We start from the raw sequence: 17082 nt of genomic DNA, 5'->3' as shown, positions 1-17082 counted from the left end.
ATAATACGCATATTCTGTTTTAATACAGGATTTTATAGGTTCACTAAACACCAAAAATACATCAGTTTTTTTTCTGTTACAACCAAGAGAGAGAGAAAGAGAAGGAGAGAGAGAACAGGGTTCCCACTCATTTATGCACAGCAGATTCAAGGAGTTTTTAAAGCACCATTAATTTTCAAAAACCATCAAAAGCAGAACAGTATCATGTTGAAATAACACCAAAAACTTTAAATTCAAGCACTTTCAAGAACCTACATTTGTTTTCAAGTACTTTCAAGAAGCGTGGGAACCCTGGAGAAAATCCTGTCATAAAAAGAGAGAGAGGAGACCAATAAAAACCATCAGTGATGTGCTTACAAAAAATCTCAAGTCATTTTTAAAAATGTTTTGTTTAATGTAAACATAACAAATGCTTCGGCTATATATTTGCCATGCCAATAAAGCAAGTTGGAATGATACAACAATTTGTAATAAATGACTAATAAAATAATAATAATAATTAATAGTCAACGAAACCTCCAACAACACTACAACATGTATATCGAGCATTATAGACAGGCTGACATCGAAGCACTGAAATAATGACAGGACATATCATGATGGATTTGCTCTTCAGTGTTTGGACTTTCAGCAGTGAAAATTAAACCACACTAAACTGAACTAAACTGAACTTCAACTGAAAACGGGACGGACACAGTTTCAATACCAGAACTTCTATGTTAAGCTGCTTTGACACAATCTACATCGTAAAAGCGCTGTAGAAATAAACATGAATTGAATTGAACCAGTGACGATATACAGCAATATCGCATTGCTACTCGTGTGATATTGCGTTTATACAACAGTTCGACGACATAATCCTGTGTATAATAAAAGAAAATCAAACACGGAGAGTCTAAAAATCTGTTTGTATGAGGAACTACTTCTGCCATTCATTCACATCTGCAGCTGACGTCAGAACAGCAGAAACCGTTGCTACTTCACAAACGTCACTTAAGAGCTAGCATAAGTAGGCTATATACTTTTACAATGTAGTATGCTAATTGGGACGCAGCAAAAACACATTACGCTTGATCGAGTTGAGGAAACCTTGGTTTTATATTCACACATTTGGACTTTCCCCTTAATTATATCATTTTACAAAACTATTCTTTGCTAATTTTAAACTGGGAAATCATATTAGCACCCAATGACTATCAAAGTACAACATTGCTCACAGTCAAATAAATGCTAATGTTGTTTTTAAGTCAATCATGTATGCTAATTCAGACTGAATAGTCAAAGTACAGTGGTAAACAATATAATGAACATGTCACAAGTTGTCACTGATCTAATGTGCAAATTTAAAACCAACTTTACCTCATAAAACTACACCCCCCATGTGGCGCGAAAGCTGCGATGTCCCGGATGTTGAGAGCGCCGGAAGAGAAGCAGGTGTCTTCCTTGGCCATCTTGTGTTTGTCCACCGTGAGCCGTTCGCTCAAAGCCTCGAAGAATCGGAGGAGAATCCCGCTGTTGGGGCGCCATCATGCCCGGGCATCTGCAAGAAGGCTTCGGCTGCGTCGTTACCAATCGCTTCGACCAGCTATTGGACGACGAATCCGACCCGTTCGAGATATTAAAGGCGGCCGAAAACAAGAAGAAAGATGCGGCCGCGTCCGGAGGCTCAAAGACGGCAGCTCAAGCTGCAAAACAGCCGAAAAAAGAGTCACAGAAAGACAGGAAAAACACGGCGCAGGACAAGAAAGAAGACACTCAGCCCCCCGTGCCACTTAAGAAGGAGGGTATGTTGAAGTTTCAGCACCAAATGTATGCTGTGTGTCAAAACATACAATTGTTTTTGCATATCACACACAAACTCCGAGTCATAAATAGCTTTTTAGGCACAAACTCGATTAAAAAAAGGTGCTGAATAGATTAAATGCACATCCCAAGAAAATGTAGACGACTGAGAAGGATACGGGGATGAGCGCTTGTGTGCATATAAACAGTAGTGAAGGCAACATGGAGCTGCTGATGCTTTCGACGTTTAGCTGTTGCTAGCACAACATTTCAATAACAAAAACCACATAACGGCTTTAAACGTGTGTTTTATCGAGCTCATGTAGTCCTCTCGCATGTCGGCATCGCTGTCTGATCGTGATTTTTATCAACTTAGCTGCATTTATAACTGCGTAGCTTGCTTTAGCTACATGCTAATCAGCTAGCTGTATGTGAATATAATGCGATTATTTAGTTTCACGGTGTGCTGATTCGCACGCGGGAGAAACATCAGCGTGTTTTGTTGCAATGCAAATGTGTATGAAAACACTTTCACTTTTTATTTCAGAAGGCGCGCGGTTACTGTAACGAGTGTAAATCGCTCATTCACACAGCCATATTTACACTAGTGGTGTTATCAGTCTAAGTTAATATTTCAGATCATGATTTGAGGTCAGTCTTGTTTCTGCAGTCTGGATATGCATCTTCAAACATCTGTAGGAATGATTGATTTAAAAATAGGTCCCCATTGTGACCTTGGTCCAAACACAAATCAATAATTCACCCATTGCTATTATTAACGCAGTCTTTTGTTTTTATTTTCTTCTTGTGTGCAGTAGAAGTCCACACTACTTTCATGGCCCAATTTCAACTCGTGTATATATGCGTAAAGCATGTTAGCTATATGCTATGTGTTTATGCAACAGCGCTTAAAAATAAATCTTAGCATTTTCAGAAAATTGATGTAAAAACAACGCATCAACGAAAAAAAACTAAAAATGTTGGATTGTGCATGCCAGGCCAGTAGATGGCGATCACACAACGTCACGATTATGTTTGTCTGTTTTTTTTTTTTTTTGCTTGAACAAAAGCTTGTTTTCTGGATATCGAAAAAACTATTGTGGCACCTTTCAGTTCTTAGTTAAAAAAGTGTTTGTAGCACACTTAGAAATACAAATTTTATATATATATATATATATATATATATATATATATATATTATTGCATCTTGACATAAATTGAGCAGTAATGTTTTCAAACCAAGTAATGGTTTACTGAATTGAAGTATTTGCCAAATGTCTGAATCAAGGCTGATTTATACTATTATGTCAAGCGCACGCGTATGGTCTGGTGCAGTCTACGTGTGGTCGCATAGCCCTCGCTGTGGCTGACGCACACCTCTTAAAAAATGTAACTAGCTGTCGCAATGACACGTAGTGCAAGCTTTGTGATTGGTCGGTTTGGTAGTGCTAATGAGTGTGGGCGGGACCGTAAGCTGCACGAACACGTTGGAGCGAGTGTTTACAAGTGTTGAGTCCTGTAAAGGAGCTCCAGAAAGTTTCTAAAGTTTAGTTTTGTGTTTACCTTATGATTAAAGTTGTTGCACGTCCGCGAGTTCCCACCTCTGAATGAGCGAGTTTTAGCCACTTGTAAATTTTAAGATGGCGTTCAGTAAAAACAAACCAGCGGAGAAACGCGACACAGAGGAACATAACCTACTGCCAGTTAGCATTTCGGGAGTGTTGTAAATGATTCTTTGTGTTAGGTTTTTAATGAATGTCTGGATGTCTATTTCAGGGATGAGGAGGGTTGGCCGGAAGCCGGAGCAGCAGCAGGGTCCAGCCAGCTCCCAACACCCAGGAGGTCCAGGAGAGGGTCGGCCCGGAGACAGGAGGCCCGACAGACGACCTCCTCGTGAGCGCCGCTTTGATAAACCCTCCGACGAGAAACCAGAGGGGGGAGATTTCTCTGCTGACAAGTGAGTTATGATGTTAAGTTCAAATATTCGAAGGGAAATGTTTAATAAGGTGTCTTGAGGAGTAATTTTGGTGTGTGTTCACACCTAGAGTTTTGTTTCAGAACCTGTCTTGTTTGCCCAGTTAGTGCGGTTCGTTTGGCATATGTGAATCCAGCAATCGCGCTCTGATCCACAACAAATAAATCGGTCCGAGATCGTCTGTATGAGGGGGTCTCGGCTCTGGAGCGGGTCGATTGTAGTGAGAAAGCACAACGATCCCACAAACTAACGAACCAGGCTATATCACAGTGTATTATGGACATGTAATAGCCATATATATATATGTACGGCTATATAAAGAGAGAAATATGAGCAAGGCGGGATGTCATTCTTACCGGTAAATGTGCGTTTCATGTTTTTTTTTATATATATATAATTATTCTTCAGGGTTTTCAGCTTTATTGTATAGGACAGTGTAGAGTATTGACAGGAAAGCATGGGGAGCAGAGAGAGGGGAAGGCTCGGCATAGACCACGAGGTGGGAATCGAACTCAGGTCGCCGTGAGCACCGGAGTGCATGTCTTGACGCACTAACCACTACACCACTGGCGCTGACATGTGCGTTTCATGTTGAGTACGAAAGTGAACGCATGCTGAACTATTAATGAGAGCTGTTTATCCATTAGGAAAGTTTACTGAAATTACCATCTGATAATTGTTCCATATTTTAAAATTATAAAAAATTAACTATTGCTTTGTTCATTGCTGCACTGACACCTCGAAAGAAAGATCAACATTGATCTGCTTCAGGATCTGATGCAGTCTCAGTTCATCTGTTATTTCTCTCCATAATTTAAGCCTATAATGCATAATTCTAGCCAATGTTTTTTTAAAGAGACTGATTGATTCAGTAGATAGATTTTTACAACCCTTGACAACTGAAATGAGGCTGTTTATGAGAAAGTTTTACCTCTTTGATTTATATTTGGTGACGATGTCTGTGGGAGTCACCATTCAGAATTAAAACGCACCTTTTCACTTATGTCTTATTGCTCATCCTAAATTACGATGTATGACAACTGAAACTCTGACTAATGTGAGGAGAGTTTACTTGCATGTAGTGGTGTAACAGATCACAAATCTCATGGTTCGGATCACACACTGGTTTTTGAGTCACGGATCAAACCATTTTTCGGATCAACATAAAAGGGAGGAGACAAATATCAATTGATTTTCATTTATACAAAAATATTACTGCAAAAACCATTGGTTTTAACAAGCAGAACTTAGAACCTGTAATTTTAATCAAAATAAAAATCAAGAAAGAACCAGCTGAAAGAGGAAAATATTCAATATGAAAAATGATCTTTGCTACTGTTGCTGATAGAGGCAACATTTACTCACAGGATGTTTCACATCAGGAGAATTTTTCGCTCAATTTGAATTATTTAAACTTGCGTGGAAAACTTGATTGTGGCAATTTTTGTATGTTTGTTTGTCAAACATGTGGCGTGTTTCATGTCATTCATGCCACCTAGTGGAAATTTGCCTATATTTAAGTATTTGCATATACTTTGTATTAGGACTGTTTGATTATGCAAAAAATAGTATAATCACGATTATTATTAACGATTATGAGTGGGTCATATGACGAAAACATTCGTGACTGATTTATCTTAAATCAAATAGATTTTTCTGTAAAGAATTGTGCTAATACATCAATACTATTCAGAGATCATGAGTGTTTAAAAATGGTCAATACCACATCAGAATTAGTCCCTAAAAATAAAGTGAAAATCAAAAACTCCTACAGAGTGGTTGGGAGGTGGGGTGGGGTTAAAAGAATATATTTGTTGCTTAATTAATATTTATATAAGATGTCTGCAGCAAGAAAATAGCTTGCCGTCACTTGTAAATGTGTGAATTTAGACTGCTGGAAAGGGTGCAGGATATGATGCAATGATTTATCTCTGTTTTTTTTTTTAATAATCATTGGAGGCTGAAATTAATTCCACTTAGTTGCGTAGCCCTACTTTATATAAATCTAGTTGCACAAATACTTAATTCTGCATCTTGTGAGAAACCAGCCATAGCATCCAAATAGTGTGACTGACAGAATCAGAGTTATCTTGATCAGAATTCTCTTAACCATTCCTCATTTTGGTGGAATATAGGATTGAGTGGTAAAATGGCATCAGTATTTATTGATGTCTTTGTTTCATTGAAAAATAGTGTAATACACATGAAGTTAGTTTAATTTCTTTAGTGTAAACTTCATGTTAAGATGCATGAACAACCCTCAAGTGTGAGCCTTTACTAAGTCTTAAAGCCATAGATCACCCACAAATGAAAATTCTGTCATCATTTCCTCACAGTTTACTTGTTCCAAACCTGTTTGAGGTTTTTTTTTGTTGAACACAAAGGAAGATGTTCTGAAGAATGTTACAACCGTTGACTTCCATCGAATTTGTTTTTGCACAACATTCTTCTGAATATCTTCCTTCGTGTTCAACAGAAGTACAAAACTCAAATGTTTTCAACTACTTGTGTGTGAGTAAATGGTGAAATGTCTCGAATGATCTTATTGCCTTGTTGAAGCATGCTACAATCAAACAGCCAAAAAGAAGTTGCATTGCTTTGGCTGTTAGTTTGCACACAGGAAAATGAGTGCATGTTTTTGCCTGTGCTGAAGAGGTTGTGAATAAAAAGCACATGTCAGTTCATCAGTGGTTTCCGTCATGCAGAAAATGCTGAGGAATTCGCAGAAATCCAGTCATAACCTAATTAGCTATATAGGGTGTCTGTGTGTGTGTGCGCGAATGAATGATGTGGTTTCAGTTTTGAGCACATACCCAAGCACACCCGTGATGCTCATGTTTTTTTCTCTCTCTCTGTGTTTCACCATATGGATTATTTGACAATTGTTCTCAGAAAACATATCTCTAAAGGTGCTGTTGACTTGAATTTTTTTCCCATATGTTGCTGGCAACCAAAGAAATCCATATATGTAAAGAAAACAAATCTAATTAGTTATGTGTGATAAAATGAAATGACGCAGGAAAAAAGTATTGAACACATGAAGAAAGGGAAGGCAGTGAAATCCCAGACAGCAGCTGAACTCTCTCGGTAGTTCTTCAGCAACCCTCTGCCCTTCCTCAGTGTAAATGAATATCAGCTGCTTCAGTCCAACATCTACATTAGCAGGAGGATGAAGATGAAACCAGGGTGGACATTGATCCAAAACACAGCCAAGGAGACTCTCAAATGCTTTCAGAGAAAGAAAATCAAGCTGTAGAATAGCCCAGCCAATCACCTGATCCGAATCCAATAGAAAATACAAATTAAAGCTCAGATTTGATAGATGATACCCACAGAACCATCAATGGTTTTACACTGTTAAAGTCTGTGAAAAACTCACATCTGAGCAATGCATGTGACTAATCATTAAAATGATTATCTATCTGTCTGTCTGTCTATCTATCTATCTATCTATCTATCTATCTATCTATCTATCTATCTATCTATCTATCTATCTATCTATCTAAATAAGAACTTCTGAAAGCATAATAGGTCCCCTTTAAAATTTAAACTACCTGCCAAATATACAAGAAATAAACCCTGCCCTAAAACAAATGCTGCTGTTAAAGCTAGCGTTTCTGTGGCTCCAACACTTGTATAATCGCCTCGGTAATCAATCCTCATGTGATGAATGGCTACATCCAAGCAGCTTGTATTGATTTGTGCAGCTCAAGATTGGCAATTGTCTATTTGATCAAACGCACATGTTGTCTGCAGGCCAATTGGGGACAAGCCATCTAGAGGACGTGGAGGAGGACGAGGAATGGGCCGCGGGGGCCGAGGACGAGGGATGGGACGCGGAGAGGGTTTTGATTCCCGGGGAAAACGTGACTTCGACAGACACAGCGGCAATGATAAATCGTAAGTGTGATGAATTCAAGACTAACAAATGCACGAGTCTGACTGGATTATTACTAGGCATGGGCCGGTATATCCTTGGATAAAAATATCACGGTATTGTGATTACTGCTCTAAAATATGTTCTTTATAAATTTCTGCACAAATTGAATTGAACACAATATATTATTTTAAGAAGCAGAATATTCTGGAACATTTAACATATAAATAATTCCAATAAATCATTGACTTCTGCTGACTTCATTAGTTTTAAAAACACTGATTTCTTTACATCTTGAACAGGGGGTCCGCGAGGTCTTAAAATGTCTTAAATCTCAAACAAAAAAAATTTTAGGCCTTAAAAAGTCTTAAATTTACTGAAATATTGTGTTGTCGCTCTTAATTCTTTTTAAACAGGTCTTAATTATCCTTTGTTCATGTATAGCTACCCAATCTGGCCATTAACAGGCATTCAAGCATTAACAATCCATCCCAATAAAACTTTCAACTTTAATGAGGATTGTAATTTTTTAACTCTGTTTACCATAATGTATTTACTGCTGAGGAAGCTGACCTGCACAGACTGTTGTGCACACATTAGCCGCGTTTCCACTATCGCGCTTAAAGCGAGCGAGCCAAGGCCAGTCGCGTTTCCACTATCACTTCCGGGGCGTAATCGGGCCAAAGCGGGGCTTCCTTGGGGCCAGCGTCCGGCCTTTTTCGGCCCGCCGAATACCTTGGGCCAAGGAGGGCCAACTGGGGCTTCGGGGCGGGGTTACGTACAAAGGCGGAGTTTTCCTGTCAGTTAAAGAATGTCCTTATCCAGGGATCGCTGTCTGGCCTTACACCAACAGACCACAAACAGTAAAAAAGCAATCGCTTCGGTGTTCTCCATCTTCCAGCTCTCGTAGTGATGCCAGGTTGTGTTTGTGGTTATAATTTGAGTTTTTTGTTCCCGCTGAAGTGGGCGGGTTGTGTGACGGGTTGTGTGACGTTTGATTCAGGGGGGGCGTTCTGGGGGCGGTGTTTGCGTGACGCGCTGTGAGCAACTAGCCTGACAGTGGAAACGCGACATGATTTCGGCCTCATTTCTCAACCTCCCGGGCTATTGGCCGGCCTGGCCCGATTAAAGCCCTGGCTCGCGCTGGCCCGATAGTGGAAATGCGGCTATTTAGTTTAATATAGTTTTATAACCTTTAAAACTATTTTTTATTTTGTTTTTAATTTTAAGAAAGGTTATGTTGAAAAAAAAGCGTATGTATACAACTAGCACTTGCTATTTTTGACACAATATTTAAATATATAAAATGTATAAACTAAAATATATATATCTCTAATTATTTTCAATGAATTATTAAATTTATTTAAATAAAAAGAAAAGCTTGAAAGGGCGAATCTTTTCCAACTAAGCCATCCAAAAAACTCCTTAGCGTTTATCCCTGTGTGAGTCTAAAATTACATTCATAATGGTCTTAAAAATGTCTTGAAGTCTTAAATTTGACTTGCGTAAACCTGCAGAAACCCTGTTAAAGCCTGTTTTATCCTTCTTTTCTTTGGATATAAAGTAAAGCCACTGCACTGTTCAGGTCTCCAGCATACTGGGATGTTACTTTATAAGTGATGTGCTTTTCAAATGTTTGCTCAATCATGGCCTGACCAGTATATTTTGATGTGGAGGCTCCTTTTCTGCAGGAGATGCTGCTGCCCTAAAAAAACCTAAATAGAATAGTCTTAAACCTTGCATATTCAGTAGGAACGGTATAACAGAAATTTTAAAAACCTTTGCTTTTCCAAACTGCTGTAAACCTTAAGTTGGCTTTCGTCCCATGCCTATTAAAAATAACAAAGGCTGTCTTGTTGCACGAGTCTGACTGGAATATTACTAATGTTTAGTCGACAGAAAGGAGAGGAGAAGCGCAGTGGGAGCGGCTCGCACAACTGGGGTGGTGTGAAGGAAGAAACCAGGTAGGTGTGAAATATTTAAGATGTTGCTTGTAATGGTGCTTGTTCAGTGTGTTATGCAGAAATGGGCAACAAACCAAGCTTGAATTGCATTGGTCAAAAATGTTCGATTTTTATTTATTTATTTTTTTATTGTATGCCAAAAGTCATCAGCATATTAAAATGCAAATCATGTTACGTGAAGACATCTAGCCAGTTTCCTGTCATAAATGCATCAAAACTCAAATTTTGATTAATATTGTGCATTAAGCAGTAATTCTGGACCACTTTACAGGTGATTTTCTCAATGTTTATATTTCTTAGATTAGTTGTATATCAACCAAATATATAAACACATAATCATTTATTCAGCTTTCAGGCGATGTACAAATCTCAGTAATAAGAGACTGGTTTTGTGGTCCAGGGTCACAAATATAATAGACCTGATCCTCTTAAAGGGATAGCTCACCCAAAAATAAAAATGTACTTGCTATTTACTTGCCCTTAAGTGTTTTTAGGCCTTTGAGTTTCTTCTGTTGAACACTAAAGAAGATATTTAGAGGAAAGCTGTATCTTAATAATTGACTTCTGTAGTAGGAAAACTAATATGGTAGTCAATGGTTACAGGTATTCAGCATTTTTCTAAATATCTTTTATTGTGTTCAACAGAAGAAACGCAAGCTGGTTTAGAACAAGACAAGGGTGACAGAATAAATATTTGGGTGAATTATCTCTTCAAATAATGTGAAGTAACACTTCCAAGTTGTGTTATTAAGTTGACAAATTGATTTTTATAATTATGTACATGGTTTATTTACTCAATATTTATATTTAAGGCAACAGGTTTACGAAGTCAACAATTCGCTTTAAAAGCAATAGGTTTACTCAAATAACAAAACAAAAAAAAACACTTGTTAATTTAGTTTACCCCCTAATATTACCCCCCAAAATAAATTATTATTATTATTTTTTTTACATATACTCACCCTTACAACTAGAACTTGACATTAACTTTTTTGTTCACCAGCTCCTGAGACTAGTAGTTTTGCAACATAACTAGCCACTCGCCATTTCCACTAGCCACAATTTTGTTGTTGGGAAAAATATTTTCTATGCATAAATTTGACTTTGGCAAGCTAAAATGACTTGATTTAGATTTTGTGTTAAGTTCACAGGACTACTCATTCATTTCACTTTTTATGTGTGTTGTAAATGAGCTTGCTCAAGGTGCATGAGCAAATGGGTTGTGCTTTCATTGTGTTGCATTGCAATTAGTTCTCATTTCACATGACTTCTCTGGGCTTAACACTAAGGATTTACCTTTCTCTCTGGCCACAGCAAAAATAAATAAATAAATATTTCTTAGCCTCAAATTTTAAGAAATGTGTGAAACAAGTGAAATATAGCTGTATACATGCACCTTTTATTCAGTAAAACACTTCTTTAAAAAAAAAGACCTTTTATAAAAGAATTAATGTCATTGATCTAAAACTATGCACAGTAGTCTGTCCAGGCTAAAGGTCCCAGATCAGCAGTTAACTACACATAAATGAAGAGTTAATCTCCTAATAAAGCAGTGTTATTATAAGGGATGATCATTAAACCAAATTAACAAAATAAGCAAAACAAAGCAGGTGAAAAACATACCATGTGTGATAAAGAAAGGATGATCATGTGCACATTAACAATCTGTTCAAAGAATGGTGCACGAGAGTATCACTTTGTCCAGTCTATTTCGAAGAGTACCGATCGCACCAGTTACGTTTCCAGGCACGGTTGCTTTGGAAGAGGAAATGGAAGCGCGCAAGCTTTCTAAACACTCATCAGCTGTGTGCACGGCATTAAGGGTGCACTCACACTGTGCTATCCGATCCGTGCTCAGGTGCGTTTCCCGGTTCGTTTGACTAGTGTGAGTGCTCTGAATCGGTTGGAAGAGGTTTGCGTGAGTGCAAAGCACACACAGCTTCAAATCGATCCCTTTTAATCTCATTTTTAATTTAGGTAAATTAAGCACTGCTAATATTATTAGTTTTTATATATCTCTTTCCAAACAATGCTTGCTTAAGAGCCGTTATAAGCAGAATATTCAATTTTCATGTAGTCAATGGAGGGTTGAATGAATGAATGAATGAAATGATCAGCTCATATGCACAGGACATTTATGATATACAAGATTTCTGAAATGTGGATTAGTGTAGTACTTTCATTGGCTTTCCAGATCTGTTAATAGTGTGTAATTGTTTTGCAGTGAGCTAGATCAGTCTGCAGCACCCGAGCCTGTCCCTGAAGGTGAAGAACATGCCCCTGCCGACTCCGAAAACAAGTGAGCGTCGAGCAGAGATAACTGTTAATGCAAAGACGTGAAAATGAGTAAATGAACTGAGCTCATGACTTTTCTACTTAGGGAAAATGAAGTAGAGGAGGTGAAGGAGGAAGGCCCAAAAGAGATGACCCTGGACGAGTGGAAGGCCATGCAAGACAAGGAACGGTCCAAAGTTGAGTTCAACATCCGCAAACCCAACGAGGGAAACGACGGTCAGTGGAAGAAGGGCTACGTACTGCACAAGTCAAAGAGCGAGGAAGTTGGCACGGTAGGTGAAGTATGTCAACGTCTGTATTTTTATTTAGACACATACAGTTAAAGTCAAAATCATTAGCCCTCATGTGAATTTTGTTTATTTTGATGTTGAACAGAGCGAGGAATTTTTCACAGTATTTCCTGTAATATTGTTTCTTCTGGTGAAAGTCGTCTTTGTTTTATTTCAGCTAGAATGAAAGATGTTTTTAATTATTTAACCTCTTAAACTCTGCGTACTGGGTTTGTGTTGTCATTTACGTTCACTTTCTTTAAATTTTAAAGGTCCGTTCTGGCCCAATACCCCCATAAGTTCTTCCGTTCTCTCATCAGTTGCAATAGAATAACTTGTGCATAGATTATAATAGAGACATTTTTCTTTTTTCCTATGATTACTGATATGAGCGGGAACCACCAAAATTAATTACAGCAATCAAGACCACACAGAACCTAAAGGGTACACTTTCAAATTTGAGTTTACAAAAAAAAGCATCTCTTCTTTTGGTTTATTATAACACAGATAAAATATACAATTATTTTAATCACTTTCAACATGTTTTATGAAAATTAAAATAGTTTTCTTTAAAATGAGACCAGCTTTTTAATTTGTGTAGGCAAAATCCAGGCGGAAACCCCAAAATAGCACTTGACTTGAAGAGATGAAAACCATTTTAAGGTCAATATTTGTTTGGATTGTCTACCGAAAAAAACACTATTATACAATGACCTGCCTAAATACCCTAACTTTACCCTAATTAACCTAGTTAAGCCTTTAAATGTCACTTTAAGCTGAATACTAGTGTCTTGAAGAATATCTAGTCTAATATTATTCACTGTCATCATGGCAAAGAGAAAAGAAATGTAGGAGTTGTTAGTTCTGTTTAGAAATGTGTTGAAAACAACAAGACAATTAAACAAAATTGAACAGAATGGCTAATAATTGTGACTTCAACTGTAGATAGATGTATTTTTAAGGAATTTATTCACACTCAATATTTGCTGTGTGTTTGCAGCGGCAAGCTGGATCTGTGATTGAAGCTGGAGATGTCGATCCTGACTCATTCCACAAGGTATCTCTCCCACTTTGTTTCCCAGTTTGCTTGTTTTTTTATTTAACTTTTTCTTTAACAAATAGTTGGTCACCATTTTGGGTGTGTTCACGCATCTCATATACAGTAGTCGACATTTCAAGTGGATCACAAACATCCTCAGTTATCTTAAAACTATTGAACGTTGAGTAAAATGGATGATACATAGGGTATATATAAAGACATCCAATTACAATTCACTTACATGGGGAACGCAATAATAGCCTATTATCAAGTCTCTTTTTCTGTAACTAGGCTAGTTCTGAAATATGATAGCGAATAGTAGGTGAACCACGAGCATTCTCCTAGCCTGAAGTTAATCGCGTTATATATATATTTTGTTAAAGGCTGAAGAAGGTGGAGATCACCACTTCCGTAAACCAGCCAATGACATCACCTCTCAGCTGGAGATAAACTTTGGAGATTTGGGTCGGCCTGGACGTGGACGCGGAGGCTCTCGCGGGGGTCGTGGAGGTCGTGGTGGAGGCGGCGGTGGCGGCGGCGGGGGACGACCAAGCCGAGGCGGAGGCAGATCTGAGAAGGTAAACAATCTGCACTGCGCATTCCCCATCACTCCGATCCAAATCTCATACTTTGATTATTGCTAAGCATTATGTGCATCCCGAATGGCGTACTTATACTATTTATACAACAAAATGGCGAAGAATAGTGCAAAATTCCACCCTTGAGTGCTGTTTAAATTAACTACCCTTTGGTAATGTTGGTGGCTGATTTGCTCCATTGACTTCCATTATAATCACATGTTTTGATTGCCATGTAAACCAATCTGAATTTCAACTGGCTCATCAGTACATCTCCATGCATTTCTAATAATAAATGATTGTCAGATATTGTCCTACCTGCTTTTACCCTGCGTGATCCTGAGCTCTGTCATTTTTGTTGTATTTTTGACAGGGTGGAGGTGTTTCCGTTCCCAACGTGGACGATCCCGAGGCTTTTCCAGCTCTGGCTTAAACCCGCAAACACCCAAACCTTCTCTCCTCTTCAAACGCTTGCATGCTTATGGATTGTTCGACCATAGAAACCAGAAAAGTGAGACTGTCATCCGTACATACACTGAGAACTGACTTTTACCTGCGGAAACAAACGAGAAAAACACAAAAAAGGACTTCTTATTACACTGAAGCAAATTCTGGGTAGAGGTTTTGTATTTAGAGACACGATAGCAGGGATGTTCATACAGTATTTTATTTTTTTTGTTGGTTTTCTCCTTATTTCTTTCCCCCCAGAGATTATGCATTCGCCATAAATATTTTTTTATCGCTGCTTGAATGTATGCATTTTCCAGATAGACTTCTGAAGTGTTGTGAACGCTTCAGGCTTTTCCCCCTGTGTAAATTGAGTTTTTGCTCTCTCTCTCAATGGCTCTACCAAAAGCAGAACGTTTTATTTTATTTTTTTCTCCACCGAGTGAGAATGCGAGACTTGTGATTTTACTATTCACATATATATATATACACACATGAGTAATGTATATTTGACTATTTTAAATGTTTCGAAAGAAGGTCAAGCTTACTCTCCTGTTTGGATTTTATTTCGATTTTGACCATAGCAAGAAGAAGCAAATGTGTCGTCTTGATCTTGCTTTGGTGTTTATTTTTAATTTCCGTCGTCCTCTGCTCGACCTGTGATGATCTTTTAGTATGCTTAGTTCTTCCTCATCATCTTGTTGAAGCACCCGGGAGATCCAGGCTGGTCCTTTTGTATTCATACAAGTTCATCTCTTAGGACCACTTCTTTCTGAACTGTATATGTGAGTGACGTGTGTGTTAGGGTTGTCACGATACTGGAATTCGGTACTAATCGATACTGTAATTAAAAACGTCCATTTACTGTGTCAATTTTAATGTGTTTTTAAACAGCGCTGACTGGCCATTGTGTTCACATGCTCAACAGAAATGACTGTGATTGGCTGTGAAGGTCATCAGTTCACCAAACTCACCGTTGTTTACTGAGTGTTACCACAGTTACAGGGACACTGGAGCGTTTTAAAGCTGCAGTTCATCAGCGAATCATTCATATGTCAGATTATAGACAAACCAGCTGATCGACGTGACTGAAATACTCCTAACAGTGGTTGATGACCTTCACAGCCAATCACAGTCATTTCTGTCGAGCATGTGAACACAATGGCCAATCAGCGCTGTTTAAGAACGCGCTCAATTGTTAGCAGGAAATAGACGTCTAAATTTTCGGGATCGAATGGTACTGTATTCCAGTTTCGTGCAACCCTAGTGTGTGTGAGAGATGTAAATCTGTTTTAAAGTTCATCTGCCGTTATTTTCCTAAGTTTAGATTGTAAACATTATGATTATTATTTAGTTTTCTCTCTAGCTAAGGTTGTTGACATATCTTTGCACTTAGATTTTTATGGTGACGTTTGAAAATTCGAGCTACTCAACCACGTGGTCTGTCGGCATCGATTGTTTTCTTTTTTTTTTTATTATTCCTTCTGTGCTGTGTTTTTATTTTTTAATGATTACTATGATGGCACTACTGCTCGTGCGTGCGTGTGTGTGTGTTTTGTTTTGTTTTCTTCTGAAACGTTGTGTAATTCAGGGTGGGACAACAGTGTGTGCTGCGAAAAAGAAAAGTTGGATCCAGCTTATGTATGTGAAAATTAGCAAGACCTCTGAGTGTGACGGCCGATGTTCTCTGTATTCATAGGAGGAGGGACAATAAAATGGACGACGACACTAGATTTGAGTTCACGCATCTACTTTTGTCTTTGTTGGTCTCGTTTCAAACATGTCTAATCTGTGTTTCTGAAATCACAACTTGACCTGCATTTAATGTTAGCATTAGCTCTACTGTAAGTGATCTGGGTGTTATATTAGATAGTAACTTAACTTCTCTATCTCCCATCTCACAAAAACCACATTCTTTCATCTGAGAAATATCGCTATCTCAGATGCTGAACTGCTAGTTCATGCTTTTATGACCTCTAGGTTAGATTACTGTAATGCTCTGTTCATGGCTGCCCAGATTCCACTATTAATAAACTTCAGTCAGTGCAAAATCAACTTTCAGAGTTCTTACCAGGTCAAGAAAATGACCACATCACCCCAATTTTATTCTCCTTATGCTGAGCCCAACGCTGGGTCAAATATGGACAAACCCAACATTTGACTGCACATCTATTCTGCTGGATAAATGCTGTTTATCATCCAGTTTTACCCTCTAAAAATTGTATTTACATTTAATTTGAAGTTAATTTATCAAAAAGTACTTATCACATTTTTTTATTAAATCAAAAGCACACTTGAACCCAATACTGGTGTATGTGTGCATGTATGTCTGTATTTATTTATTTAATTAATTATTTGGTACACCTTACTAGTTGCGGGTTGGACCCTCTTTTGCCTTCAGAACTGCCTTAATCCTTCGTGGCATAGATTCAACAAGGTACTGGATATATTCCTCAGAGATTTTGCTCCATATAGACATGATAGCATCACGCAGTTGCTGCAGATTTGTTGGTTGCACATCCATGATGCGAATCTCCCGTTCCACCACATCCCAAAGGTACTCTATTGGATTGAGATATGGTGACTGGAGGCCATTTGAGTACAGTGAACTCATTGTCATGTTCAAGAAGGAAGTAGCCATCAGAAGATGGGTACACTGTGGTCATAAAGGGATGGACATGGTCAGCAACAATACTCAGGTAGGCTGTGGCGTTGACACGATGCTCAAATTGGTACTAATGAGCTCAAAGTGTGCCAAGAAATTATCCCCCACACCATTACACCACCACCACCAGCCTGAACTGTTGATACAAAGCAGGATGGATCCATGCTTTCATATTGCTGACCCAATCATCC

The 17082-nt window shown here is 38.3% G+C and overlaps 1 protein-coding gene across 2 annotated transcripts; it reads left to right on the top strand.

Annotated features, from left to right (window-relative positions):
- The first annotated feature begins 1420 nt into the window (after positions 1-1420).
- On the top strand, positions 1421-15957 carry serbp1b (SERPINE1 mRNA binding protein 1b). Of its 2 annotated transcripts, none has more exons than XM_056470884.1 (9): positions 1421-1784; positions 3559-3739; positions 7514-7657; positions 9527-9598; positions 11823-11897; positions 11979-12165; positions 13163-13219; positions 13585-13779; positions 14153-15957. In XM_056470884.1, exons 1-9 carry the CDS (start codon positions 1529-1531, stop codon positions 14210-14212), a joined length of 1227 nt encoding a protein of 408 aa, XP_056326859.1. In that variant the 5' UTR covers positions 1421-1528; the 3' UTR covers positions 14213-15957. The 2 variants fall into 2 exon arrangements, with proteins under 2 accessions (XP_056326859.1, XP_056326850.1); XM_056470875.1 differs by having other exon boundaries at positions 11979-12174.
- The last annotated feature ends 1125 nt before the right edge of the window (positions 15958-17082 follow it).

The sequence above is a fragment of the Danio aesculapii genome, chromosome 2 (assembly GCF_903798145.1).
Source record: "Danio aesculapii chromosome 2, fDanAes4.1, whole genome shotgun sequence".
In the NCBI taxonomy this organism is placed as follows: Eukaryota; Metazoa; Chordata; class Actinopteri; order Cypriniformes; family Danionidae; genus Danio; species Danio aesculapii.
The sequence above is the reverse complement of the archived record's forward strand: the minus strand, read 5'-3'. Positions and strand labels throughout refer to the sequence as shown.